The sequence below is a fragment of the Pipistrellus kuhlii genome, unplaced genomic scaffold (genome assembly GCF_014108245.1).
Source record: "Pipistrellus kuhlii isolate mPipKuh1 unplaced genomic scaffold, mPipKuh1.p scaffold_m20_p_2, whole genome shotgun sequence".
NCBI classification, from domain to species: domain Eukaryota; kingdom Metazoa; phylum Chordata; class Mammalia; order Chiroptera; family Vespertilionidae; genus Pipistrellus; species Pipistrellus kuhlii.
Genome location: NW_023425515.1, coordinates 29770116 through 29797540, shown reverse-complemented (window position 1 = coordinate 29797540; position 27425 = coordinate 29770116). Strand labels below are relative to the sequence as shown.

At 36.8% G+C, this 27425-nt stretch overlaps 1 protein-coding gene across 3 annotated transcripts in view; it reads right to left on the bottom strand.

Moving 5' to 3' along the window:
- Nucleotides 1-27425, bottom strand: part of NAALADL2 (N-acetylated alpha-linked acidic dipeptidase like 2) — a 1040385-nt gene that overhangs the window by 743778 nt on the left and 269182 nt on the right. Inside the window, exon 1 of one of the 3 annotated variants that reach the window (XM_036443753.2) lies at nucleotides 4572-4926. The exons of the other annotated variants lie outside the window; for them this stretch is intronic. Within the exon in view, the coding sequence (XP_036299646.1) occupies nucleotides 4572-4614 (43 nt within the window). The 5' untranslated portion in view covers nucleotides 4615-4926. Of the gene's footprint in view, nucleotides 1-4571; nucleotides 4927-27425 lie in introns of those variants that run through there. 3 annotated transcript variants of the gene reach the window in all.

The following is a 27425-nucleotide window of genomic DNA, read 5'->3' as shown; positions in this document are numbered from 1 at the left end:
CCCCTTTTGAAAAAGGAAAGTAAATGAGTCCTGAAAATAATGTGCCAGATTCCTCTATAAAATTATAGGTTCTGGACAGCGAGGGTGGAGTCCTGGCAACTGCTTCTGAGAAATCAAGGACAATTTTCTTCATAGGATCTTTGTTTGATACCGTAAAAACAGAGTGGAAATATTGGACCAGAGGCCCTCTAAGCTCCCTCTTAACTTGCAAGTTTTAACCATCTACAGATTCCCATACCCCTCCCCGCCCCCAACTCTGACAAGCAAATTCTCCTTCTGTGTGTTAGCTGAATTCTATCTTCTCTGCTGATTGCTATCTAAAACTGGCCTTGAATTCCATGGGATGTAGCCAACTCTTCTGTAATATTTTCCTCCGAGTTCTAATTTTTCTAGACTTGAGTGGTTTCCTATATCTAGAGAACTAAGGAGAATTGAGGTAGGAAGGAAGGCTATAATTAGAAATGCTCAAACACATCCAAGCAGCTGATAGTAGGCAGCCTACGTAACAAGACTATTGAGTAGCCCAGGGCAGATACTACCCAAAGAAATCTCTCACAAAGTTGATCCAGTATTGAATTCAGAGATACCTTTTATTTAAATAATTCCAAAGATGAATTTGCATATTATATCCTTTAAAAAGAGTCGAGTGACCTTGGGCATGCTTTGACCAAGGAAGAGGGAAGAAATAAAATGCAAAAAGCTCCTGAGGACTGGGTTGCATTGATAGGAGGGGCTCAGGGAATGAGGAACACAGCTGGATAAAGGTAGATTCTATTCTTTTTTTTTTTTTTTTTTTTTTTTTTTTTTAATAATTCTGACTAGAGTCTGCCCTACCAGTTAATACAAATTCTGAGAGAAGTAGAAAAAAGGTAAGTGGCCCTTCCTTGTCAAGGGGATAGCCTCTGGAGAAACCAAAGTCTTAGGAATTTTCCAGGGAGTTGCTTGCCAAGAAGGAAATTGCTACCCTCTCTCATTCCAGGCATGGCCTTCACTACTGTCAGGGATGGACCAAGTGCCACTTGATGGTACATGTGAGTTTGCAGGTATAATGCAAGGAAATACTTTCTTTTCTCAGCAAATGACAGTGCTCAAAAAGCATTTATCCCTACTTTTTTGGGGTCATATTATGTATATGTTTTATTTATATTTTCAAAAAAAATAGAAAGAAAATTCTGGCATTCTATCCTACTCTATATAATTCTATTTTGTGAATCTTGAGAATATTGTTAACCTTCTTGTATGGAATATTTACATAATTGTCTGCAGGGTTACATTTCATGAGGACTGAAAGGGTGAGCTTGCTTTTCATGTTTGAAAAGATAATTGAGATGTGTTTGCAGTAAGCTGAAGATAACCTAAAAAGTTCCCAATACCATTGGAAATATTAAATGTTGATAGCTTATGGGCTCCACTAACCAGAGCTCACTCCGCCAGCTTTGGGGCATGAAAATAGGACAGAGATCTATAGGAAAATAGTCCTAAAATGAATAATCATTGACAATGTCTATGGCCAGCCCCACAATTTCTAATTAGAGACAAGGCAATGAATCTAGAAATCTAGATAAGATGCATGACCTTGGAAAGCCATTATTCAAAGTACATGATGGACATCGAATAATAATCTACTGTCATTTATTATCTTCATGGCCAAAACACTTAAACCATCCAATTATTTACTGTACAAAACAGTATTTTAATATAGCTGTTTCTATTGAGAACACATATTCATAAGTAGATATGATAATATTGAGTATTATTTCAGAGAACTTCAGAATAAGTTTTTAAATGCTATCAAGTCAAGGAAAAATTAATCAGTGTTTCAAAATGGCTTTTTATTCACTTCAATACTTTTTTAAAATATATATTTTATTGATTTTGTACAGAGTGGAAGGGAGAGAGATAGAGAGTTAGAAACATCGATGAGAGACAGTCATCGATCAGCTGCCTCTTGCACACCCCCTACTGGGGATATGCCTGCAACCAAGGTACATGCCCTTGACCGGAATTGAATCTGGGACCTTTCTGTCCCCAAGCCGATGCTCTATCCATTGAGCCAAACCAGTTTCGGCTATTACTACATTGAGCCAAACTGGTTTCAGCCACTTTGACGCTTTTTAAATTCAAGCTCAGTTACAGAGAAAGGGTGTTGCCCAGAAAACAGTGTTAGAGCATTACATAAATGAAGATTCCAGGATAAATCTTGATTTCTTTTTTTTTTTTTTTAATATATATTCTTATTGATTTCAGAGAGGAAGGGAGATGGAGAGAAAGACATAAATATCAACCATGAGAGAGAATCATGGATCAGCTGCCTCCTGCAGCATGTGCCTTTGACAGGCATCGAACCCAGGGCCTTTCAGTCCTCAGGCTGCTGCTCTATCTACTGAGCCAAACTGGTGAGGGCAAATCTTGATTTTTTTTTTTTTTTTTTTTACAAAATATTAAACATACTTATCAAAACCTCTTACCTTCACATGTATGAATAAAGCTGCAAATAACCCCCATCGTGCTTTAATTTGTAATTTAAAACACATCCAGACATAATTTACAACCAACAACCCAAGTACCTTTGCTTCTAATTAACTCTCACCTGACTAATAGGTTCACTATTAATAATCAAGATAAATACAACTGGAATGGAAGCATTTCAATATTCCAAAAAGATATGTCTGAGCTCTCTGTAGATCTACTGAGGATACATTGACTCAGATAAGATCAGAAAAGAACACATTCCCTACTGAAAAGTTTTCATAGAATGCACACAGGAAAATGCCCTGGGAAAGAACTGATCTCACATGCATTCCGCAACTACACAAGATTTATGGATCTAAGCATATCATTTTCTAACTGAGGTCATGGCTTTTTTTTTACTGTCTTTTGTTATAGACTTTGTGCATTACATATATATAATTTTATTCATACATATATATATACACACCAATTATTAATTCTAAAAATTTACAGTGGGACATGGTACCAGAAATGTAACATACATATAAGTGTCAGAAAAACACACACAGGAAAACTATATTTTAAGACTCTAAAATAAGAAATAAATATTACCCATGATTCTGACACAAAAGGGATGATAAGGGGAAAGAGGAGAGGCCCAGTTATCCCTTAGTTTATTTTGGTCCCTTGAATGCAGACATAGGTGATATGCCCACACAGTTCTAGGACAGGCTGTGCAGATGGCTGCCTACCAGTCATTTATATTCCGCACAAAATCATTATTATATGAACAGCATATAATTTTTAAAGGAAATGTATTACAGACACAATTTAGGAAGATACAAGTAAGAACTATACGCATATCATTTTGTCCATAAAACACATAAAAATAAAATATTTCATAGGATTATGCTAAAAATCCCTTTTACCTCATAGTTGTTGTTTTTTTTTCCAGTGTAATGTACTAAATGACTTTTTTTTTTGCAATCTTTATATTAAAAATGCTTTACAGTAGCATTTTATGCAGTGTTTCAAAAACATTTTTAGGAAACATACAGAACTTAAAATAAACTTCTGAGGTTCTTAAGCAGGTTAAGTGGAGAAATCATTAAAGAGAATGAAGAAGATCATTAAATCTATTAATTGGATTCCCTACTTTATAACCTGGCATGTCTATAATCATCTCATTATTATTCTTGCATGTGTTATATTTCACAGATGTATAGTTTTACATGTTTGATTATGTGCACTTTCTGAAAACTAGGTGGTTTGGGAATTTTCTTGCTATCTTCACAAGAACACAATAAAATTGAAAAATGGCATTGTAAGTAGATTTTTTTTAAATTATGAATAAAGTGTTACTTGTAAAAGTGGTAAATAATTCATTAGAGAATAGACTACTAAAAATAATAGTAACAAATAAGCATTCAGCCCATTTTCTATTTTTTTTTTAAGAAAAGATTTTTCTCACTCAGAAAGTGAAACGTGTGAGGAACCTTGTACTTGTTTCTATCAACAAGCCTAACCATAGCAGCCTAGTCAAGCCAATGTCAACAAAGCCAGTGCCTTCAGAGGACAAAGGTATCTGATTAGGTAAGGCATGTAAAACAAACCGCTCTCCCGACCGATTTGCTCTGGACTGGGATCCTGGTTTCCACCTTTTAAAACTAGTGACGTTATTATAAGGACACTTCGCTGACAAAACCCAGAGATGGAAAAACTTGATTACAACTAAAAACTGTACAGGTAGAGACAAAAAATCAATACTCCATCTCTGTTGGAAAAGGCCTAAAATGAATAATGAACCAGAGGTTCGTAGCACCATTTCTCCAGCACCACGTTGGGGAGGAGTAAGCATAAGCATCTCCCTGTGCTTCATAAGTGTGTCTGTCTGTGTCGGTCAAGTTTCTGAGCAGAACAGAGATAGCTAGATTCTTCAGCTCCTTCTGAAACAATTCTCACGTTTTCTCCCCACCCTCAAAACACACAGCCCAGGACACACACACTCACACACACACACACACACACACACACACACACACACACACACACACACCACACTGTAATGGACACTGCTTACATTTCTGACTGCAGGAATTCCCGAGGCTCTTGGCACTTACCTTGCAAGGATGTGTTAGGTAAATTTGCTTCATTCTCTCCCATTTTTTATCTCTTTTTAAGGGGTGGCAAACAGTTCCAAGTTGATCCAGTTACCCTGCTAGCTCGGTGACCTTCTGACTTTCTGCTGTAGTATTGTAACAGTACACTACCTGCTTTCTTCTGTGAATAATTACCATTCTGCTTCCTGAGTTACCTGGGCTTGCAGGACCTGTTTTACTATGAAGTGAGATCACATCCTTTGATCCCATGTACTGCTATGAATGTGAGCTTCACAAAACGTGGCTTTGTTTCCGTTTTAATATTAACTTTTAATTCCTTACTTTCGCTTTAGTCCCCAAATGAATTTTCATGTTTCCCCTGAAAGTGTGAGGATACTACCAACACGCCACGGTGCACAGACAGATTCCTGTTTGTTTTTAGAGTTTCTGATTGGTTGCTCTTATAGAAATCAAATAAAATTAATGTGAATTTTGCAATGTGCATTTTTAAAAAATACGGAGAGATAAGGAAGAGCCTGGGAATGAAAGTTGTGCAGTGGTAGAAAGACAAACACTATTACTTGTGCAGCTAGTTGAGGAATGCAACGTCTTTGAGACTGGACTTCCTCAACTATAAATTAGAGGTAATATCTATTTCAGAGGATTGTCACAGAAATTGAGAGGATACTGTATGACTGCTAAACATTGTCAATGGCAGCTAATAAGCAAACAAGCAACATTTTCTCTTCTTCCTCGTCTCTCCTTCTCTTCTTTCTATTCCTCTATCATCTTCTTTCTTGCCTCCTTCCTCTTGTCCTTCTCCTCCTGTCCAGTGGAAATAAGGCCGAAATAGAGCATTGGTGTCTGATGTCACTATGTTCTGACATCAGTTGTGTTACTTATTAATGGAGAGACTTAACAAAGTGACTCGGTATGTCACAAGCCCTCATTTATATGTGGATACCAATATTTGCATTGCTTTTTTCATATGCACACAGTGAGTATGACACAAACTATTGTGCCTGAAAAAAAATAATCTCTAGCAAAAATTAGGGGCAAATTGGAGATTCATCTTTACTCATTTGTAAGTGAGAGAATAAGTAGACCACAAAAATTAGGCATAATAGTTAAGCTCTATCTCCCATTAGACATCTAAAATTAAAACTAACAAAACAAAACAAAAATACATCTCTACTTTTTCCCTCTAGAATTCCTAAAATTTTAGCTTTCATCAGACTAGTTAATATAGAAAATAAAAAAATCCAAGGCTCAAATACCTCGTCTTTTAACAGTTCTTTTATTTTAAATTTGAAAAAATATCTGCATACACACATTTGCTAGCTTATTAAATGAAAGATTGACTACATAAGTTATGTCAACAATAAAAAGGGCAAACACCTAGACAAGTTTTCTCAAAAGTATAAGAAATGAAGACAAACAGAACATTAGCAGATTCTCATCAGAGTTAATTTAGAGTCCTCCCTTTCATTACCACTCTGTGTCTCAGTTTCTCCATCTGTTCAATGAGGGAGCTGGACCATTTATTACCTAAGGTTCATTCAATCATTTTAGTACCACAAATATCTGATTAAAGTGATGGCTGTGGTTCACTTCATAATAGCTTACTTCTTTGCCTAGTACAATTGCATGATGTTAACATACTGTATATACCGTACTATACAGGTCACCAAAAGCAGCCTGAAATTGAATATTTGCCAATAAAACATTATAATCAACATATTTTGGCTTCCCCATAAGAGAAGAAACACACATATCAATCCTCACTCATTATGACAAACTTGCTCATGTATTTACATATCTGCCCTAGGCACCTATAAAGTAACACCTGTAAAGCTCTCATTATCTAACAACTGAATTATGGCATGTAGGAAGTCATTATGAAAGTAGAATAGAGTTCTCTATCTGAGCCAAAGAAAAATGTAAAAAATATAAACATCAGAAACATCAAATGTTTGTATTGCTGAACATACATTCAGCTATATTGACACAGTTTCAATACTAATAAAGTACCTTCTCTCTCTCTCTCTCTCTCTCTCTTCCTTCCCACAGTTTTCCCCTCCACACTCATTTGTCTCTCTATGGCCTTTAATGCCTGGAAACATGTTCCGCCATCACTTCCCCTTTGCCTAATTCATATGCAAGGAATCTTCTTGATCCTCCTCTTGGTTGAGGTTTTGTGGGGCCCAGAATGAATCACCCCAAAGATGTGCTTCTGTGGTATGTAGATTGTTTTGAGCTGAAGGATACTTGATCTGCAGGATCAAGGGAAATTTATGTCCCCCAACCTTAACTGCCTAGAAGAATTTGAGTTAGAGGCCTTAATTATCACTGATAACCTTTTTGACCTACCTACATGAAAGGGCAAACTTTTATTTACTAAACATCTGTTCTTTTTACTATCCTATAATGACTCTTTAAGCCCCTAAGGTTCATTTCCTCATTCCTGGCTCATAATATCTTATATACCTGATACCCCTTTCTATCTCTAAATCTCTCCTGCATGTGGGGTCTTGGACTATCTCATATATGTGGGTTTGCCATACATACGTATGTATTAAATTTGGTTATCTTCTCTTGCTAATCTGTCTCATGACTCTTTGAGTATTAGACCAGCCAGAAGAACCTTAAAGGTAGGGGAAAATTTGCTCCTCCCACAGTCTCTTCTTTGTACTTTCCAGATGTCCCTTAACAACAGGGAACTTCTCTCACCATCACACTGTATTGTATGCACTGCTTAATTACTTCTGCCCTTGCAATCTGTAGGTCAGAGATCATTTCTCTGCCAATCACTGTGTCTCTAGCACCTAGCACAGTTACTACTACATACTATGCCTTCAACAGATTTTGTAAAGATGAATAAAATTACCATCATCAGAAAGGGTGAGTTAAAGAATCTATTCCAGGAAATTAAAATGATAGAATTTAGAAATTCATCTGCATGAGCAAATTATTAAGAGCTACAAGGATAAAGGAATGAGGATAATTATGAAATTTTTCAAAAAAAGATTCAAAGATACAAGTAAATGAAAGAAAAAAAAAAGTAAATGCATCACTTTAAATACACTGATAGAGAAAACCACTGGCCGAAATGGAGTCACTTGGGCTCAAGCCCATTTACCAAAAGTAAATTTTTAATACTTAGCCTTAACGATTTTTCAATCCTTCCCAGAAACAGAATTCTAATGCATCAGTCTGGAAATTTCTTGTCAATACCAATGAGGTAATCTGTCCCATGAACCCTCTCTATCCCTCATAGAAAGAAGCAATCTGTATGACAAAACCCTTGTTTTTCCTCTGGAACCACCCCTAAAACAAGATGTCTTGAGCAAAAAATAATAAGTTATCTTATTTTGTTAATACTTCCCTTGCTCTACCCTTCTTCCTACAAAAACCTTTCATTTTGTACAGCCCCTCAGAGAGCCCTTCTAGTTGCTAGATGGGATCCTGCGCCATGCATGAATTGCTTAATATTGCCAATTAGATAATTAGATTTACTTGGTTGATCTTGTTTTTAGCAACATACTCACACACACAAAGATGGCATGGGTAGCTTTAGGCAGAGTAGCTCCACTGAATGGTGAAAAGGAAACTAATTATTAAAATTATCAACATTTTATGAATCGTGGAAAGGAAGTCTGTGAGACTGGATATGTCTTTGAATGCATTTTGAGGCTGCTATAAAATTACTGAGCACATTTTTTAAAAATATATTTTTATTGATTTCAGAGAGGAATGGATAAATAGAGAGAGATAGAAATATCAACAATGAGAAAGAATCATTGAATAGCTGCCTCTGCCTCCTGCACACTCCATACTGGAGATGGAGCCTGCAACCCAGACATATGCCCTGACCAGGAATTAAACTGTGAACTCTTGGTTCATAGGTGGATACTCAACCACTGAGTCACACCAGCTGGGTCTGACTGAGCACATTTCAAAAGAAAACAACTTAGATGAAAAAATATAAAGTATTTAACCACATCACCTATTATGTTTCCAACCTTCTAAAGTAAACTCCAGGAAGAATGTGGGCAAAGGAAAATGTTACAAATGCATTATTTATTATTCTGTTTGAAGGTTCTACCTAAACTTCACAAGAGGAAGAAAGAATATTGCAATTTAAAATTGTGAGTAGTTGTTGAAATATTTAGTTTTGATTTTTCAAGTGAATCTATAGATGAAAATTTGAAAAAAAATAATAAATTAAAATTCTGAATGTTGGCATTATTAGAATAATAAAGTGGTAATATGCAAATTGATTGTCACTTCAACACACAAGGTGTGGCCACCCCTATGTGGTCAAAGATGGCTGCCCCCAGATGGACACAAGATGGCCAGCAGGGGAGGGCAGTTGTGGATGATCAGGCTGGCAGAGGAGGGCTGTCAGGGGCAACCAGCATGGCAGGGGAGGGTTGTTAAGGGTGACCAAGTCAGCAGGGGAGGGCAGTTGAGAGGGACAAGGCCTGCAGGGGAGGGCAGTTGTTGTTGACCAGGCTGACAGGGGAGGACAGTTAGGGGCAATCAGGCCAGCAGTGGAGTAGTTAGGCATAATTCAGGCTGGCAGAGGAGTGGTTAGGGGTGATCAGGCTGGCAGGCAGAAGTGGTTAGGGGCAATCAAACAGGCAGGCAGGCAGGCAAGTGGTTTGGATCTAGCAGTCGTGAATTGTGAGAGGGATGTCTGACTGCCTATCAAGGCCTGATCCCAGTGGGCTCCTCCCCACAGTGATTTTGTTGGACACTGAGACCAAGGGCCTCTTAGAGCAGGACTGAGGGGAAGCCAAGGCTGTCTGCTCTGCCCTGAGACACTACCCCATCCAAGCTGAGCACAGAGGCTTTTGCAAGTCTTATCTCATAAGGGTGTCTCTAGCACAAAAGTTCTCCCAGCATACACACAAATGATCTTCACAGCCAATTGGCCTGGAGGTAAATTTCTCCCAGTGATACCAACAATCAAGGCTTAACTACAACAAGACTGTGCACACAGCCCACAAAGGGGTGCACCAAGAGTGTTCACCTCAGGTAACTGAGGAGGCTGAGCAACTGGGCCCTATAGGACACCTAGCACACAAAGCTACTCTAACAACTCAGGGAAGCAGCCAAAATGTGGAAACTATGAAATAGGTCACAAATGAAAGAAATGGAGGAAAGCAAACAACTGGATACAGAGTTCAAAAACATTGTTATAAGGTTTTTCAAGAATTTTCTAGAAAAGGCCAGTAAATTTAGCAAGACACTCGAGGATATGAAAAAGGACCAACTAGAAATTAAGCATACACTGACTGAAATAAAATATAATATACAGAGATTCAACAGCAAACTAAAGGATCGTAAGAATCAAGTCAAAGATTTGAAATACAAAGAAGTATAAAACACCCAACCAGAAAAGCAAAAAGCAAAAAGAATCCAAAAATATGAAGATATGAGCCTCTGGGGCAACTTAAAGCATACCAACATCCAAATTATGGCTGTGCCAAAAGAAGAGAGAGAGCAAGATACTGAAAACCTATTTGAAGAAATAATGACAGAAAAGTTCCCCCACCTGTGAAAGAAATAGACTTACAAGTCCAGGAAGCACAGAGAACCCCAAACAAAAGAAATTAAAGAGGATCACACCAAGACACATCATAATTAAAATGCCAAGAGCAGCCAAAACCGGTTTGGCTCAGTGGATAAAGTGTCGGCTTGTGGACTGAAAAGGTCTCAGGTTTGATTCTGGTCAAGGGCATGTACCTTGGTTGCAGGCACATCCCCAGTAGGGGGTGTGCAGGAGGCAGCTGATCAATGTTTCTCTTTCATCAATGTTTCTAACTATCTATCCCTCTCTCTCCCTTCCCCACTGTAAAAAGTCAATAAAATATATTTTTTAAAAATAAATAAAATAAAATGCCAAGAGCAAAAGACAAAGAGAGAATATTAAAAACAGCAAGAGAAAAACAGTTAATTACCTACAAGGGAGCACCCATACAATTGTCAGCTTATTTCTCAACAGAAACTATGCAGGCCAGACAGGAGTGGCAAGAAATATTCAAAGTGATGAATAGCAAGAACCTACAACCCAGATTACTCTACCCAGCAAAGCTATCACTCAAAATTGAAGGTCAGATAAAGAGCTACACAGATAAGAAAAAGCTAAAGGAGTTCATCACTGCCAAATCAGTATTATATGAAATGCTGAAAGGTATTCTTTAAGAAGAGGAAGAAGAAGAAAAAGGTAAAGATAAAAATTATGAGCAATAAATACATATCTATCAACAAGTAAATCTAAAAATCAAGTGAATAAAAAATCTGATGAATAGAATAAACTGATGAATATAGTAGAATAAGGGGCATAGAAATGGAGTGGACTGACAATTCTTGAAGGGAAAGAAGTGTGGAGGTTGAGGGAAGGGACTGGACAAAAATCGCACATCTATGGAGGAGGACAGTTGGGGGGGTGGGTATGGGCAGATGGTGGGTTGGGAACTGGGTGGAGGGTGCTATTGGGGGGGAGGGAGAGGCACAATTGTAATAATCTGAACAATAAATATTTATCAATATAAAATAAATAAAACATAAAATTTAAATAAAAGCTGTTGTACATTTACACCATGGAATACTATGCCACTGTAAAATAGAAGGATCTCTTGCCCTTTGAGACAACATGGAGGGACCTGGAGAGTATTAGGATAAGTGAAATAAGCCAGTCAGAGAAAGACAAGTATAACATGATCTCACTAATATGAAGAATCTAATCAACAAAATAAACTGACAAAAAATAGATTCAAAAACATGAAAGCATGGAACAGACTGAGGAATTTAAAAGTTGAGGCAGGGGTTGGGGTATGGGAAAAAATCAACCAAAGAACTTAGATGCATAACCCATGGACAGAAAATGTTGTGGTGAAGTCCTAGGGAAGGCATGGGAGCTTGGTGGAGGGGGTCAGTGGTGAAAAAAGAGGACACCTGTAATACTTTTAATAATAAAAATGATTTAAATAAATAAAATGGAGAAGGGAGAAGTGTCTTCTTACAAGGAAGATAATTATTCCTGAAGGTACCTCTTATCACCTGAGAAACTCACCTGGTGAAAGACAACCTTTAATTATCATTCACTGTTGGTTGGCTATAGACAGAATTCCTAGGCTGAGATTTTCTAATCCCAATAGCTGCTAAACAAGATAGCTAGGTTAGCTAGGAAAGAGGGGAAAGTGCACTATACAAGAAGAATGGTTGCCAAAACCGGTTTGGCTCAGTGGTAGAGCGTCGGTCTGCGGACTGAGGGGTCCCGGGTTCGATTCCGGTCAAGGGCATGTGCATTGGTTGCAGGCACATCCCCAATGGGGGGTGTGCAGGAGGCAGCTGGTCGGTGTTTCTCTCTCATCGACGTTTCTAGCTCTCTATCTCTCTCCCTTCCTCTCTGTAAAATATCAATAAAATATATTTTAAAAAAAAAAAAGAAAAAAAAAAAAAAAAAAGAAGAATGGTTAGGGGTAAATTAAAGAAGATTTTCTCATGCTGGGAAATGCTGGTCCAAAATATTTCACCTCCTCTCTTTTGGATCTGAGTATTATTACCCGCCCAGTTGCCCTAAACAGAAACTTTTTCTTGAATATGCCTTCCCACATTCCCCAAATAATCACTAGGTCCTATCAATGTCATTGAAATCCACCTCCTTAACTTTCCATTTCCTGTGGGTGAGGCAATTATCATCTGTTGCCAAGACAGTAACTCCGTAAATTAATTATTTCTTTCCTCTAATCCATCCTCTCTCTATCTTCCAGAATGATCTTTCTAAAACATAGTCATATTATTTCTATGCTCACCTGTGTTCATTGTTCCAAACCTACTCAATAATGTCACTACCATCACAAATTTTCCATCCCACTGACTATTAATCCTCCAATAACATCTAGTTCAATTACTCAAGCTTCACTGACATCCCCAAACACACTTATACTGTAATTCTAAATAGTTGAATCAAATATGCACATAATCATATTTATTCTTCTATGTATGTGAACATAATAGCAAAACTTGGATAAAAAAAAAAATTAAGGCCTACTCAGTGCCTTGTATTATTAATAGAATTGACTGACTATTAAGCAAAAGTATTCTTCCAATACTATTAACTAAACTTTTAATTCCCTCTCTTTTACCCTCCTCCTAAAATTTCATACAGAATCTTATGAAAGCCAATACTGATGGAGAAAGTAACTTTCAGTAGTAATAAGCATCCATTAACAAGGAAAAAAAAAATAAGTCATAATTAATGGCAGGAAGAGTATCATCATTTTAATGATCTTTCCACTACAGTTTTATTAAATAAAGAAGCCAAGAAACTATTTAATTATATGTTAACACACATACACACACACCCCAGAGTTGCTTAACAACTACTGATGCTTTGTGGGTTATTCTTTCACATAATAAAGACAATGACTCATCTAAAAATAACAGACACAGAGGTGCCAAAGTGGAAGTCAGGCAGGAGTAATACTACTGATAGGGTTCAGAACAGGCTATTCCAAACTGTGCCACTGGGGCATGAGGAGATTCAGAAAAAGCTCTTCAGCTCTCCCTGCCCCTCAGCTGCTGAAATTCATATTGAAAAGAGGGCTTGTACCACAAAGAGAGCTGTTACCAGAGATAACTTTTAACCAAAGAAACTTACCTGTGTTATAGGGCAACCTTTGTTTCCCACACTCCTCCTTTGCCCTCCTACAAATGACCTTCTTTGTATTCTCCTACATCCTTTTATAGCTCTGAATGCTATATAAACCTCACTTACCTGGCTGCCCTTCAGGCCTCATATTCTTATGGGGCTCTTGTAATTAAATTCATCTCCTCCTGCTAATCTGTCTTATGTCAATTTATATTAGGAGAGGCAAAGAACCTAGAAGGAAACAAGGACAAATGTTTCCTCCCCTCTTACCATGAAAGCACTCTAATTTGCTGCTGGGAACAATATTGTTTAAGATTGTGTCAGGACTGAGTATTAGAACACTAAATCCAAGCTTGTGATCATAGGGCACAGTGACTTACGCACTTTTAGGAGGATCCCATGAAATCTTGGCTTAAATTGATAAACTCTTGTTAGCAAATTCAGCCTCATCAACGTGAGTCTACTGACATTGGAAAGGCTCATTGTGGTAGCTACGGGTAATTTGAAAAAGAAAAAGTAGTTAAAATTTAAATGTATATTTAATAATATTATTGTAGGCAGAGGCAGCTAGCTAGATATTAAAGGAAGAGAGTAGACATCTCATTAGGCCAAATTAACTAGGAAGCTATAGCTTCCAGACACCCCAGAGGAAAGCCCCTCCTTTACCCAAGGCGCTCTAATCCCCAGGAGCCTGGAAGAACTGGCTTTCCAATAGCCCAAGGGAACAACTGGCCATTTCCCCAGATTACTGGGGGAGGAAGAATGAACAAAAGGGCAAGTCCTTTGCTGGGCACATACACAGGGGGAGGGACCAGCACAAGGCCACAGAGAGCCAGAAAAGAGAATGGATCCTTTAAAAGAAAGCCTGTTCTTTCACAAATCCAACATAATTTTGACACCATTGTAATGAACCCAGTTATTAAGAACTGGAAAGGAGCAAAGGAAAGGCCACAATTTATAAGCATGACATCTGTGCAGCTTTGCCAGGAAGATGGGATTGAACACTCCCCAGGGTACCACCAGTCTTTCCCTGGCTCAGGGAAGGGACTGGACAGAGGAAGAAACGGTGCATGTCCAGGGAAGTATGGGTAACAGTGAAGGTGCCTGTCTATCAGTCACACCTGGGAACAGGTCATTGGCCAAAGTGGGCATGGTCACTGCGAGCAGAGGAAGATCTGAGATACAGAACTCCTAAACAACTGAGTTCCTTCTCTTGGTCTGTGAGACCCTTGGGACTGTGGTTGCAGGGGGCATCCTCTCCTGGCTCCTCTGCATTTGTCCCTAATTCCATAGCCATGTGAGGGTCCCACAAAATGAACTAAGGGACTAAGACTGGCCTGATGTTACTTAGGATTCAACTCCACTGTGGAACAGAAACTTTAAAAAAAAATTCTTTATTGATTAAGGTATCACATGTTTGTCCTCATCCCCCTATTCCTATCCCCCACCCCTCCCCATACATGCCCCCACCCTCCTGTTGTCCCTGACCACTGGTTAGACTTATATGCATACATACTGCCTTCGGTTGATCCCCCCCACCAACCTTCCCTCTGAGGTTTGAAGGTCTGATTAATGCTTTCCTATCTCTAGGTCTGTTTTTGTTCATCAGTTTATGTTGTTTATTATTTCCCCTAGATGAGTGAGATCATGTGATACAAGAAATACACTTAATAAGAACTGAAAATGAGGCAAGCAATAATGGTTATGCTGAGAGGCAAATGAATCCGTCTGTAGGGAACGGAAACTTTACAAGCTGGCTTTGCTCTTAGCGCTGCTGGAACCTCAAGTGCACATCTTCCAGAAGGAGATTAAGAGAAATGGGACATGACACACCAAGGGATGCAATTCCACACAAATAAAGACCACTTTCTCCCATGAGTCTTTGAGGATTCTTTTTCTCAAGATATCGTAAGGACCCAACCCTCAGAACTCAGTGGGAAAAAGGTTTCCCCACTTTCATTGGTAACAATGTAATCAAAACTTAGCAAAAAGCTCCAGGTTCGTTTGTTCATTTGCATGTTTGTTCATAGACACTCTCTCTGGAGCAGCCCTGGGGGTCAAGCATGGGCCTAGGTTTGGCTGCTCAGCACTGGCCAGAGCATAGCCTGGAACAGAGACTAAGCTGGCTGGCAGTGGGCAGAGAGTGGGCTAAACTTTGGCATGGACTGAACTAAACTGCAGAAACTTCCGATGTCCAGCATCTCTGGGACCTGGCCCTTCTTTTGGGCTTGGTGAGAACAAGTGCAGGTCTGAGGCCCAGGAGCTGGAATTCTACCACAGAGAGACGGACCTGAGCCACCTGGTCCTGGATGAGACAGCAGGCAGCTGGGGGTGGTCCTTTGTTTTCGCTCCAATAAATCTTGAGATTATACCTCATCCCTCCATGTGTGGGACTCCAAAATGCTTTTCTTGAGACTCAGTGGAAGAACCCTATTTCTACAGGCATCGTCGTGACACTATAAAACGAAGAGCCTGTACACGCGCGTGTACACACACAAACACACACACACACACACACACTTGACTCATTTATATATAGCAATCCATTGTTCAACAAACTCAGGCAAAACTCCCTCAAGAGAAACCCTAAGGCCATCACTAAAGGAAAGGAATATAAGGCATGTGCATGCTATCATCCTGTTATAGAATAGAATGGTGAACTCATCCATTTGAGAATTTCAAGACAATTTGAAAATGTACAATAAAGTTGGGGGGGAAATCTACAGTTAAAACTCTAGAACACCAATGTTTAATAGAAAGAAGGCAATAGTATAATAATAGAATGTTATCTTTTTAAAATGCAGTGAAAATGCTTACACAGTATTATTAAGCTGGAGATACATGTTTTCCCTCCAAACACCCTGAAATGACCAATTCAGGATACAGAAGTTTCATCCCCATAACAAAGAATGATCTAAAATAGAAACGAATTTGATAATATTTTGCTAGTACAGCCCAGTCATTCAGCTTCTTCACTATAAACCCAAAGAAATAACTAAATGAATAAATAAATAACGCCAAAGGTGCTGTGGGAACTTGTTGAACACTAAACAAAAGCCATCAGCAGCTACTCATGGGGTAACAGCTTCTAAGGTAAAGTTGAGATCAAAGAGCAGGCTTCTCATTGTCTTTAGAAACATTCAATTCCTCTTACTCATCTTGAAACATTAATAATAGATGAATGTGTCCAAAATAAATACAGTAATTATAATGATCACTTATTAAAATTAACAGAGTGCCTTGGTCAACTTAGGAACTATATTGCATTGTTATCTTTAATTTTGTAGCTCTTTTTTATTTTTCTTCCCTTTCTTCTATCCACTTTTTCTTTAAATTTCCTTCTTGTTCTTCTCCTTCCTCCTTCTCCTCCTTCTCTTTCTGCTTTTTCCTCCTTGTCCTCCTTCTTCCTCTTTAAATAAAGTAAAAATATGGCATAGCAAGGTTTCTTAGAAAAATGATTCCAAGAAAACTACTTTTGTTCAACATCATAATGGGCCACTACTTTCTACGGAGAATGTTTTCTTCTGCTTCCACAGCTGACCACCTGCCTAGGCTAGCATTGTTATAGAGAAGGAGAAAAAGGATTAAAGTCTCCAACCTTCCCCCACAAGTAGCTACTACCTAAAATAGACTTTCTCTAAAACGAACAGCTGCTCTCTTTCTATAGTTACAAAAATGAGGGGGAAAAGAGAACAATTGAAGTGAGACAAACATAACTTTTCTGGATGGATTTAAAAATAATAAGCTTAATAGGGAGAAAATAATGAAAGAAAGAAAAAACAAACAAACAGGAAGACAGGCCTATGTGGCTCAGTGGTTGAGCATCAACCTATGAACCAAGAGGTCATTGGTTTTGTTCCTGGTCAGGGAACATGCCTGGGTTGCAGGCTCAATCCCCTGGAGGGGGAGAGTAGGAGGCAGCAGATTCATAGATTCCTCTCTCATCAATGTTTTTATCTCTCTCTTCCTTGCTCTCTAAAATAATAAATAAAACAAATATTACAAATAATTTTTTTTTAATTCCAGGGTAACACTGGAAAATATGGTATCTGATCACCTTAAGCAATGAAAGGCTCAGAATATGTGAGGAATTTTAAGACTGAATAAACATAAGAATTTAAATAGATATGCCATTGCTAAAATTAACTTGAGTACTTATTTCAATTTGTCCCTCACCCCTCTTCTAAAACCTTTAATCTTTTAAATACTAATCTACAATTAATGTTTCCTTAATATTTTAAGAAATATGCTGGGCAAACATGGGTCTGTCTTCCAACTCTTAAGGCACACATTTAGAGCATGTGTTGCTTTCAGGTATGCCAGATTTATAAGCATTCTATAAAATAAAAGAGTAATATGCAATTGACCCTAACAGCAGAACAACGACCAGGAACAACCAGTTGCTATGATGAGCACTGACCACCAGGGTGCAGATGCTTAACACAGGAGCTGCCCCCTGGTGGTCAGTGCACTCCCATAGGGGGAGTTCTGCTAAGCCACAAGCAGGGCTGACAGCTGCTAGCACAGTAGCAGTGGCAGGAGCCTCTTTCGCCTCCTCAGCAGCTCTAAGGATGTCCAACTGGCTGCTTAGGCTAAACCATCAGTTGGACATCTCCTGAGGGTTCCAAGGCTCTCTGGCTGCCAGAGGGATGTCTGCCTGCCAGTTTAGGCCTGATCCCTCAGGGGACAGACTGAAGCTAGCAGGTGGACATCCCCTGAGTGGTCCCAGACTGCTAGAGTGTGCAGGATGGGATGAGGTATCCCCCCAAATGCATGAATTTTCATGCACCGGGCCTCTAGTTCAATAAACACTTGATGTTGATTAAAAACATAACATAATATAACAAAATTTTATCTTTCTCCTAAAGTCTTTAAAATAAAATTGATAAAGAGGATATGGGACATTATTAATTTAGAATGTTCCTAGTATCCCTGCTTTCCTCTGAAGAGACCAAAATAATAAGCTGAACTGGGAGAAATCTATAAAAGGATTGTTTTGAGTGGAAGTCAATTAGTTTTCTGTCTTTGCACTTTCTGCTTAAAAGCAGGACATGTTAACATTTGTACTAGTGTCTATTTCTTCCTGAGTAGGGAAAAAAATTCTTTAAAGACAACTCTTAGCACCTGACATGACATATCTGAATAAAAGACATACTAAGTAACCCTTAATTTATAATACAACTAAAGGCCTGATGCATGAAATTCCCCAGCTTTGTTCAGAAAATCATTGGAAGGACATTTGGAAGGTTGTTTGGCTGTCTGATCAAATTAGCATATTATTCTTCTTATTATTATAGGTTCCTCCTCTCATCTTACCATAATTTACCTTCTTCCCCATAGAAATCTCAAACCCCTTTTCCTCTGTCCAGCCCAAGATGGTATATAAGCCTCAAATTCTAACTTCCTCCTGAAATCATAGTCCTTTGTAAGGACATATATATATGTAGGTATATACATCCAAATCTATTTTTTTACTCTTGTTATACTATGTTTTGTCAGTTTAACACTTAGGACCCTCAGCTACTGCACCTAGGAGAGTAAAAAAAAAAAAAGTTTCTTTATCCTCTATACTTTCTAATATACAATTTCACATATAAGAAAATTACAACAGCACAATACCTTTCCTTCTTCCTGTCCTTTGTAATGCTGATACCATTCATGTATTATTAGATACTGGAGGCCTGATGCAAAAATTTGTGCACTTGCGGGTGGCGGGAGTCCCTCAGCCTGGATTGTGAGAGGGCTTAGACCAGGCCAAGAGACCTCACTGGAGCACAATTGGGTCTGGAGAGGTATGCAGGAGGTTGGCCAGCTGGGGAGGGGCTGCAGTAGGGCTCTAGGGTATATCCAGCCCATCTCACTCAGTCCCAATTAGCTGGAAACCAGCAGCAAGCTAACCTATTGGTCAGAGTGTTTGCCCTCTGGTGGTCAGTGCACATCATAACAAGTGGTTGAGTGGCCTTAGCATATCATTAGCAAATTATGTTTTGATTGGTTGAATGGCCGACTGGATGTACAGACACTTAGCATTTTACAATTTTATTATATAGGATGTTATAAATCACAATACAATGCTATTATATTTCCTTTAATTAGTGAATCATTTTCAATTATATTAAATATGAAAAATATTTTATATTGACCTACATATTTACCATTTTATGCTCTTTGTTCCTTTGTGTAGACTCAAGTTTCTAGTGCCTAAAAAGTGCCCTTGAATATTTCATTGTGGTTCTTATCTCAAAAAATTCCCTCTTTTCTAGTGCCTAAAAAGTGCCCTTGAATATTTCATTGTGCTTTTTATCTTAATAAATTCCCTCATTATTTGCTTGAAAAAGTCTTTATTTAGCTTTTATTCTTTTTTTAAAATATATATATATATTCTATTGATTTTTTTACCGAGAGGAAGAGAGAGGGATAGAGAGTTAGAAACATCAATGAGAGAGAATCATAGATCAGCTGCCTCTTGCACACCTCCCACTGGGGATGTGCCCGCAACCAAAGTACATGCCCTTGACCGGAATCGAACCTGGGACCTTTCAGTCCACAGGCCGACACTCTATATCCACTGAGCCAAAGTGATTTCAGCTAGCTTTTATTCTTAAAAGATATTTTCTATTTATAGAATATTAGGCCAATGTGTTTCTTTTTCTTTCGTCATTTTAAATATATTTTCCCTTATCATCTCTCAAGAAAACTGTTTTTTCTTATCCCTTATCTTCTATATGCATGTGTCATATATCTTTGGCTGTTTTTATTTATTCTATTGGTAGCACATATTTAATCAATTTGATTATTATGTGACATTGTTTGTGTTTATTATGCTTGAAGTTTGTTGAATTTCTTGTATCTATCAGTTTATAATATTCACCAAATTCTAAAAACACACACAACTAATTTGGCATTTATTGTTATCTTCAAATATTTTGTATCTCCTTCCTTCACTTTTCTTTTCCTTCTGGCACTCAACATATATGTCATAAATATTCATAGAGATATAGGATAGATAGACATCGATGATTAGATATAGGTTTAGGTGTAGATATAGATGATATAGATATATAGATATATGTAGATGATATAGACATAGATATAGACATAGACATAGACATAGACATAGACATAGACATAGACATAGACATAGACATATAGATATAGATATAGATATAGATATAGATATAGATATAGATATAGATATAGATATAGATGATATAGATATAGATATATTCAGGTCACCAAAGCTGTTTTTTAATCTCTTTTATATTTATGTTTGTATATTTTCTCTTTCTATGTCTTTCAGTTAGCCAATGCTTTATTCTGCAATATCTGTTTTAATGTAAATATTACCCAGTAAAATTTTCATTTCTAACTTTTTATTTTTCATTCCTAGAAGTTCTATTTGAAACTTCTAATATTTTTAACATTCTAAATATTAGTTATTAATTTAAATTATTTATTGTTTAAAGTGTTACAAGAGTCTCCTTTGTCCATTGGTTATGCTCATATGCATGCATACAAATCCTTTGGTTGATTTCTTATCCCACCTTCCCTCCTAAGTTGGACAGTCTGTTCGATGCTTCTATGTCTCTGGTTCTATTTTTGTTCATCAGTTTATGTTGTTCATTATATTCCACAAATGAGTGAGATAGATCGTGTGATGTTTATCTTTCTCTGGCTACCTTATTTCCCTTCCCATAATTCTCTCCATGTCCATGCATGCTGTGGTGAATGGTAAGAGTTTTTTTCTTCTTCTTTTTTACAGCAGTGTAGTATTCCATTGTGTAGATGTACCATAGTTTTCTAGTCCACTCATCTGTTGATGGACACTTTGGCTGTTTCCAAATCTTATTTATGATGAATTGTGCTGCTATAAACATAGGATGTATTTATCCTTTCAGATTGGTGTTTCTGGCTTTTTGTGATATTTTCCTAGAAGTGGAATCACTGGGTCAAATGGAAGTTCCATGTTTAAGGAAACTCCATACTCTTCTCCACAGTAGCTGCACCAATCTTCATTCTCACCAGCAATGCATGAAGGTTCCTTTTACTCTGCATCCTTGCCAGCACTTGTTCTTTATTGATTTGTTGGTGATAGCCATTCTGAGAGGTGTAAGATGGTACCTCATTGTTGTTTTGATTTGCATCTCTCGGATGATTAGCAACTTTGAGCATGTTTTCAAATGTCTCTTGCCTTCTGTATGTCCTCTTTCCAAAAGTTTCTATTTATTTATTTGACCCATTTTTTGATTGCATTGTTTATTTTTCTTTTGTTAAGTTGTATGAGTTCTCTATAAATTGTGAAGCTTAAACCCTTATCAGAGATAGCATTGACAAATATGTTCTGCCATGCAGTGGGCTTTCTTGTTTTGTTGATGGTTTCTTTAAAAAAATATATATATATTTTATTGAATTTTTTATAAAGAGGAAGGGAGATGGATAGAGAGCTAGAAACACTGATGGGAGAGAAACATCGACCAGCTGCCTCCTGCACAGCCCCCACTGGGGATGTGCCCCGCAACCAAGGTACATGTCCTTGACCAGAATCAAACTTAAGATCTTCCAGTCCGCAGGCCAGCACTCTATCCACTGAGCCAAACCGGTTCCAGCTGATAGTTTCTTTTGCTGTGTAGAAGATTTTTCTTTTGATGTAGTCCTATTAGTTTATTTTCTCTTTAGTTTCCATTATCCCAGGAGCTGTATTGGTAAAATATTTCTATAGCATATATCTGCTATTTTGGTGCCTATGGATCCTTCTAAGATTTTTATGGTTTCCCATCTTACATCTAACTCATCCATTTTGAGTTTATTTCTGTGTATGATGTAAGTTAGTGGTCTAGTTTCATTTTGTGTGTGTGTGTGTGTGTGTGTGTGTGTGCATGTATCTGTCCAATTTTCCCAACACCATTTATTGAAGAGACTGTCTTGACTCAATTGTATTCTCTTGCCTCCTTTGTCAAATATCATTGAGCATAGTGGTTTGGTTCAATATCTGGGTTCTCTGTTCTCTTCCATTGGCCTATATGTCTGTTCTTGTGCTAGTACCAGGAAGTTTTGAGAACAATGGCTTTATAGTTTCTATTTTCTCCTCATTAGGTCTTTGCCATTACATCATTGCACATATTTATAATAGTATCTTTAAAATTGTGGGCTAATTTAATCATTATGGGTCTATTCCTGTTAATTAATTTTTTCCTAATTCTGAGTTTCAATTTTCTGCTTCATTGCATGTCTGGTAATTTTTTAAATATGTTTTATTTTTTTTTATAGAGAAGGGAGAGGGATAGAGAGTTAGAAACATCAATGGGAGAGAAACATCAACCTCCTGCACACTCCCCGCTGGGGATGTGCTTGCAACCAAGGTACATGCCCTTGACTGGAATCAAACCTGTGACCTTACAGTCCACAGGCTGATGCTCTATTCACTGAGCCAAACCAGTTAGGATGCATGTCTGATAATTTTTGATTGGACACAGAACATTTTAACACTGTTACTTGTGTTGTTGAGTATTTAATTTTGTTGTATTCCTTTAAAGATGATAGACTTTTTTGTGACAGGATGCTGTTTTTAGAGAAGTCTGATCATCCTGAGAATTGTTTTGTAATATTTTAGGGAGGCCTAGAATAGCTTTAATGATAAAGCCTTACCACTGAGGTGTGTGATACTTTTGGAGCACCACTGGATGCTCTGTGCAGTCAAGGGTCTCTCCACGCTTGTTGGTGGAAACATGAATAGTTTCTAGCCAGTATGAGTTCTGGAATTGTTCAATTTGAAGCCATCTGGCCATTCTTTTCTTAACAGTCATTCTTTGTTCAACATCATGAAGTTTCATACTTTCCACTAATTAAGTTAAAGAGTTTGAAGTTCTTTGCAGATGTTTGAAGCTCTTATTTTGTGCAGTTCTCTTTTTTTCTAAAATCATATCCACATACACAGTACAGGTGGATCATTCTCCCCAAAGTTTAATCTTTTAAGCTCTTCAACTCAGGATATTTTTTCCATTGTTATAGTTTGTAAATTGCCTCTGAGCATAAGGCTCTCCTTATTTAATTCTCCTTTCTCAGGAATCACAGGGTTGAGCTCCCAATTTCCAATGTCTGAAAACAATTGTTTAGATATTCTGTCTTATATTTTATGCCAGAAAGCAAGTCAAATAGAATTTATTTCTCTATAGGCAGAGAAGAAATGATGTAAAATTTCCGGAAGACAATTTAGCAAGTATATCTCAAATACTAAGTAAAAGTCATATCATTTGAAACTGCACTCCTAGGAGATTTTTCCAAGACAATCAGAAGTCTGAAAATGAGGTTATGCAACATTCATTGGTATTGTTTGCAACATTAAAAAATAGCCAATTAAATGCTAACAAAATAGATTTTAAAATCAATTATTATATAACTAGAGGGTATATTATAAAATAATCTTCAACATGTTGTGTGTTATGTTTCATCAAGGTATATGACGTATGATAAAACATAAAAACAATTATTTCTGCATTATAAGATTATTGTTTGCTCTCTAATTTTTACTTGATTCTTTACTGAGTTTTGACAATTTAGAGCAAGTTACATATTATTTTAGAATCAAAATAAAGATCTGCTTGATATTTTTAAGAAACAAATTAAGCCTTATTTATAATTCTTGACTTATTTATGTTAACTTAGCAAGGTAAAAAACAAGAAGATCTAAACTGTGCTTTCAAAAAAATGCCAAAGATACTCACATGATTTATCTCTAATTTATATCTCTGCTCTTTCTATATGGAATCTTAAGCTTATTAGTGTTATTAAATAGCAAATGTAAAGAAATAATTGTATGTGTTTAAATAGGTATTCACTAAGTGTTAAGGAATTTAGTTGATAAGGAAATATATTTTTGTAAACTTTAACAGGAAATCCTAGAAAGAAAACCTATAATAGAATTTAAAACATATAATACTATTTGGGAATGGAGAGAAGATAAATGTCACTCAGCAAATACTTCACAGCTTGTTTCTTACAAACCCATACTTTTACAGAGAATAATGCAAGTGTCTTAGCCACCATGTTGTTTGGGAAGATTTATGTTAGAAAAAGGAAACAGCAGGACAATTCTGTTTGAGCTCTAGAAGAAAACAGACAAGAAGCCACCTTAGGGAACACATTCACTCTTCAGAAATATAGAAAAATAAAATAAAATAAATAAGCTCAACATTTCTTGATCTTTATAAAACAAACAAAATTGTTGTCTTCATAGGATTATTGACACTATATAATAATTAACCAAAATATAGAATTTAATAACAAATGATTCCATTCTCAGGGGTAGCCAGCATTAACTTTTAAATATATATCTTAGTGACAAAGAGAGGGAAGGGGGAACATAAGGGTAGACAGCATAGATATAGAGATGTAGAGAGAGAGAGCCACAGTTATAGACATGTATAGATATATAAATTCTAATAATATGCATAACATCTTGAAACAGGCTTTTTTGTTAACATTATAAAGTAGATATCATTCTATTGACATAGTTTTGATGGACCTTGGAATCACAGAAATGTGGATTTCGGTCTTGGCCACTACTTATTCCCAGTGTGATCTTGAACAGATTATTTCACTTCTCTGAGCCTCAATTTTATTTTATTAAAATAAAGAAAACATCTCAACTTCTACAAGGGATGGAGGTAATAACTCCACATAATAATTTAGGGCCTCATCATAATAAGCTCTTAACAAACTTTAAGCATAATAATGATTATTTTTTCTGTTTTATTGTTATTATAAGATTTATAAATTAATATGATACATAAATTTTAGATTTTTGCCAAATCACAATGATTCTCTCTTATGTATTTCCCAAACCCACAGGTATGAAGCACTTTGTCCTATGTACTATAGCTCTTTCCATAGGTTAATGTTGATTGAATCAGTATGCACATAAAATTCCAACTAGAGAGATCAGAGATTTTGGAATTTTAATTTGGGACTGAAAGAGAATTAAAATCAGGTTTGTTACATGCAAAGTCAAGAGATAAATGCATAGCCATGTTTACCCATTTGAGACCAGGGACCATAGAAACAGCTCTACACAGAAGGGAGATTCATACAGCTCATTGGTATTGAGAAACAGAGATAAGAAATTAGGAGAGAAATTAGTTTGAATTACTCATGGCTTTTTCATTAGTTTCATTCTTTCCTAAGACCTGGCCTTTGTATTCAAGGTGCAGCGGTTCAACTTTAGGTACCATTCTCACCTTAATAAATGTAAGAAAAATACATATTTGACCCTTCACCATCTGAGTTAATAAGAAAATTACTTCAAGAACCTGTTCTGTTACCCCAATGGTATTATATAGACCTGAGAAAGTATAAGAGAAAGTTTGATGAAGGAATTGATGAACAACTTACTTTGTAGAAATAAATTACTGTGTCATAAGACTAATTCATTTTTTAGGGGTGGGAGAAAGGACCTGGGAGAATGGCAACTTTGAGTTGTTATCCAATGTAGAGGGACTTCAGGGGAACCACATGAAAAGTTTTGGAATGTAAAATGTGTTTGCTGCTACCAGAAAGTAAAAAACGATGTGTCTTGGCTCATGCCTTATAAAGCTAAATCTACAGAAAATCCCAATCTACAAATCAGGACTTTGACAATATAATGGTCCCTAAAAATGTCCATGTCCTAATCTCTTAAACTTGTGTATCTATCCCTGTGTTACATGACTAAGGGAATTAAGGTTGCAATCACAGAAAGATGCCCCTGAATTATTTTAGTGATATAATATCATGAGTCCTTAAAAGTAGAAGAGGAATAGACAGAAAGATGTGATGTGAAAAACATTTGATCTGCTACTGTTTCTTTTAAGATGGGAGAAAGGGCACAACCCAATGACTGCCTGTAAGTTTCTGAGGCTGGAAAAAGTAGATTCTTCCCCAGGCTTCTAGAAAGGGACATGGTTTTGTAGATCCCTTGATCTTACCCATGTTAGACTGCTGATCTATAGAACTATAAAGCAATGACTTTGTTTTATTTTAAGCCATAGTGTGTTAATTTGTTATAGCAACAATAGAAAACTAATAAAATAGTATGTTCTAAATACTGAATTGAAATTATGTTTGTAATTTAAAATGACTGTAAGACTGTTCTATTCCGCAGGAATTAACATAAAAGTAATGACATTGCCAGGGTTTTCATCCAAGAAAGGGAAAGACTGAATCCATAAAGTTTAAAAGGGCAATGGAAAACAATAAAGTTAAGGTGTGAACATGTTATGGATGATTCTTATTCAACCTGTTATAATAAATGTGCATTCATTAATTTATTAATTCATTTAGGCTAAATCTAGCTTGAATTGTTTTTGTTATTTATAACCAAACAATTTTCATTACTAGAACTGTTAGCAATGATCATCCCAACGACAGGTAAATACGGTGTCAGGCAGGGCTGTTGGACACTCCCTAGTTCCAGAGTGGGAAAAATATCTAGAGCTTCTAATTTTTTTCAAATAAAAGTAAGTCATAAAACATGCTATAAAGACCACTTCATTTCACTGAAACCAGTTTGTCTCAGTGGATAGAGCGTCAGCTTGCGGATTGAAAGGTCCCAGGTTCCATTCTGGTCACAGAAGGGGGTGTGCAGGAGGTAGCTGATTGGTGTTTCTAACTATCTATCCCTCTCTCTTTCTCTCTGTAAAAAAAATCAATAAAATATATATTTTTAAAAAGACCACTTCATTTAAATCCTACAAAAATCTCAAGATGTCAAAACAATATTATATGATGAGAAACTAAGGTTCAAAAAGTTAATTAACTTTGCCAAAGTCATAATGGAGTTTACATCAGATCCTGGTCTTTCTGATAATAAAGTTCTATTATAATACAACATTCATTCATACATGCATGCATTCATCTATTCATTCAGTAAATATTTATTGATTACTTACTATATAAAATAAGGCCTCATTATATGCCAAATAATTTACATATGTTAATGCATGTAAACCTTGTATTATTATCCATTTTACAGATGACACACAAAAGGATGAGAAACTTGCCTGCGGACTTGTCAATGACAGAGCCAAGATTCAAACCAGATAGTGTGGTTCTTAGTGACCACTTAGCTCTATTGCTGCTTCTCCTCAGGGCTGATAGACAAATATAGGGATGTTCCCCAAAATGTATACATGCACTTTGAATAATTATAAAGGCAGTGTTTATTAAAATACATTTCATTT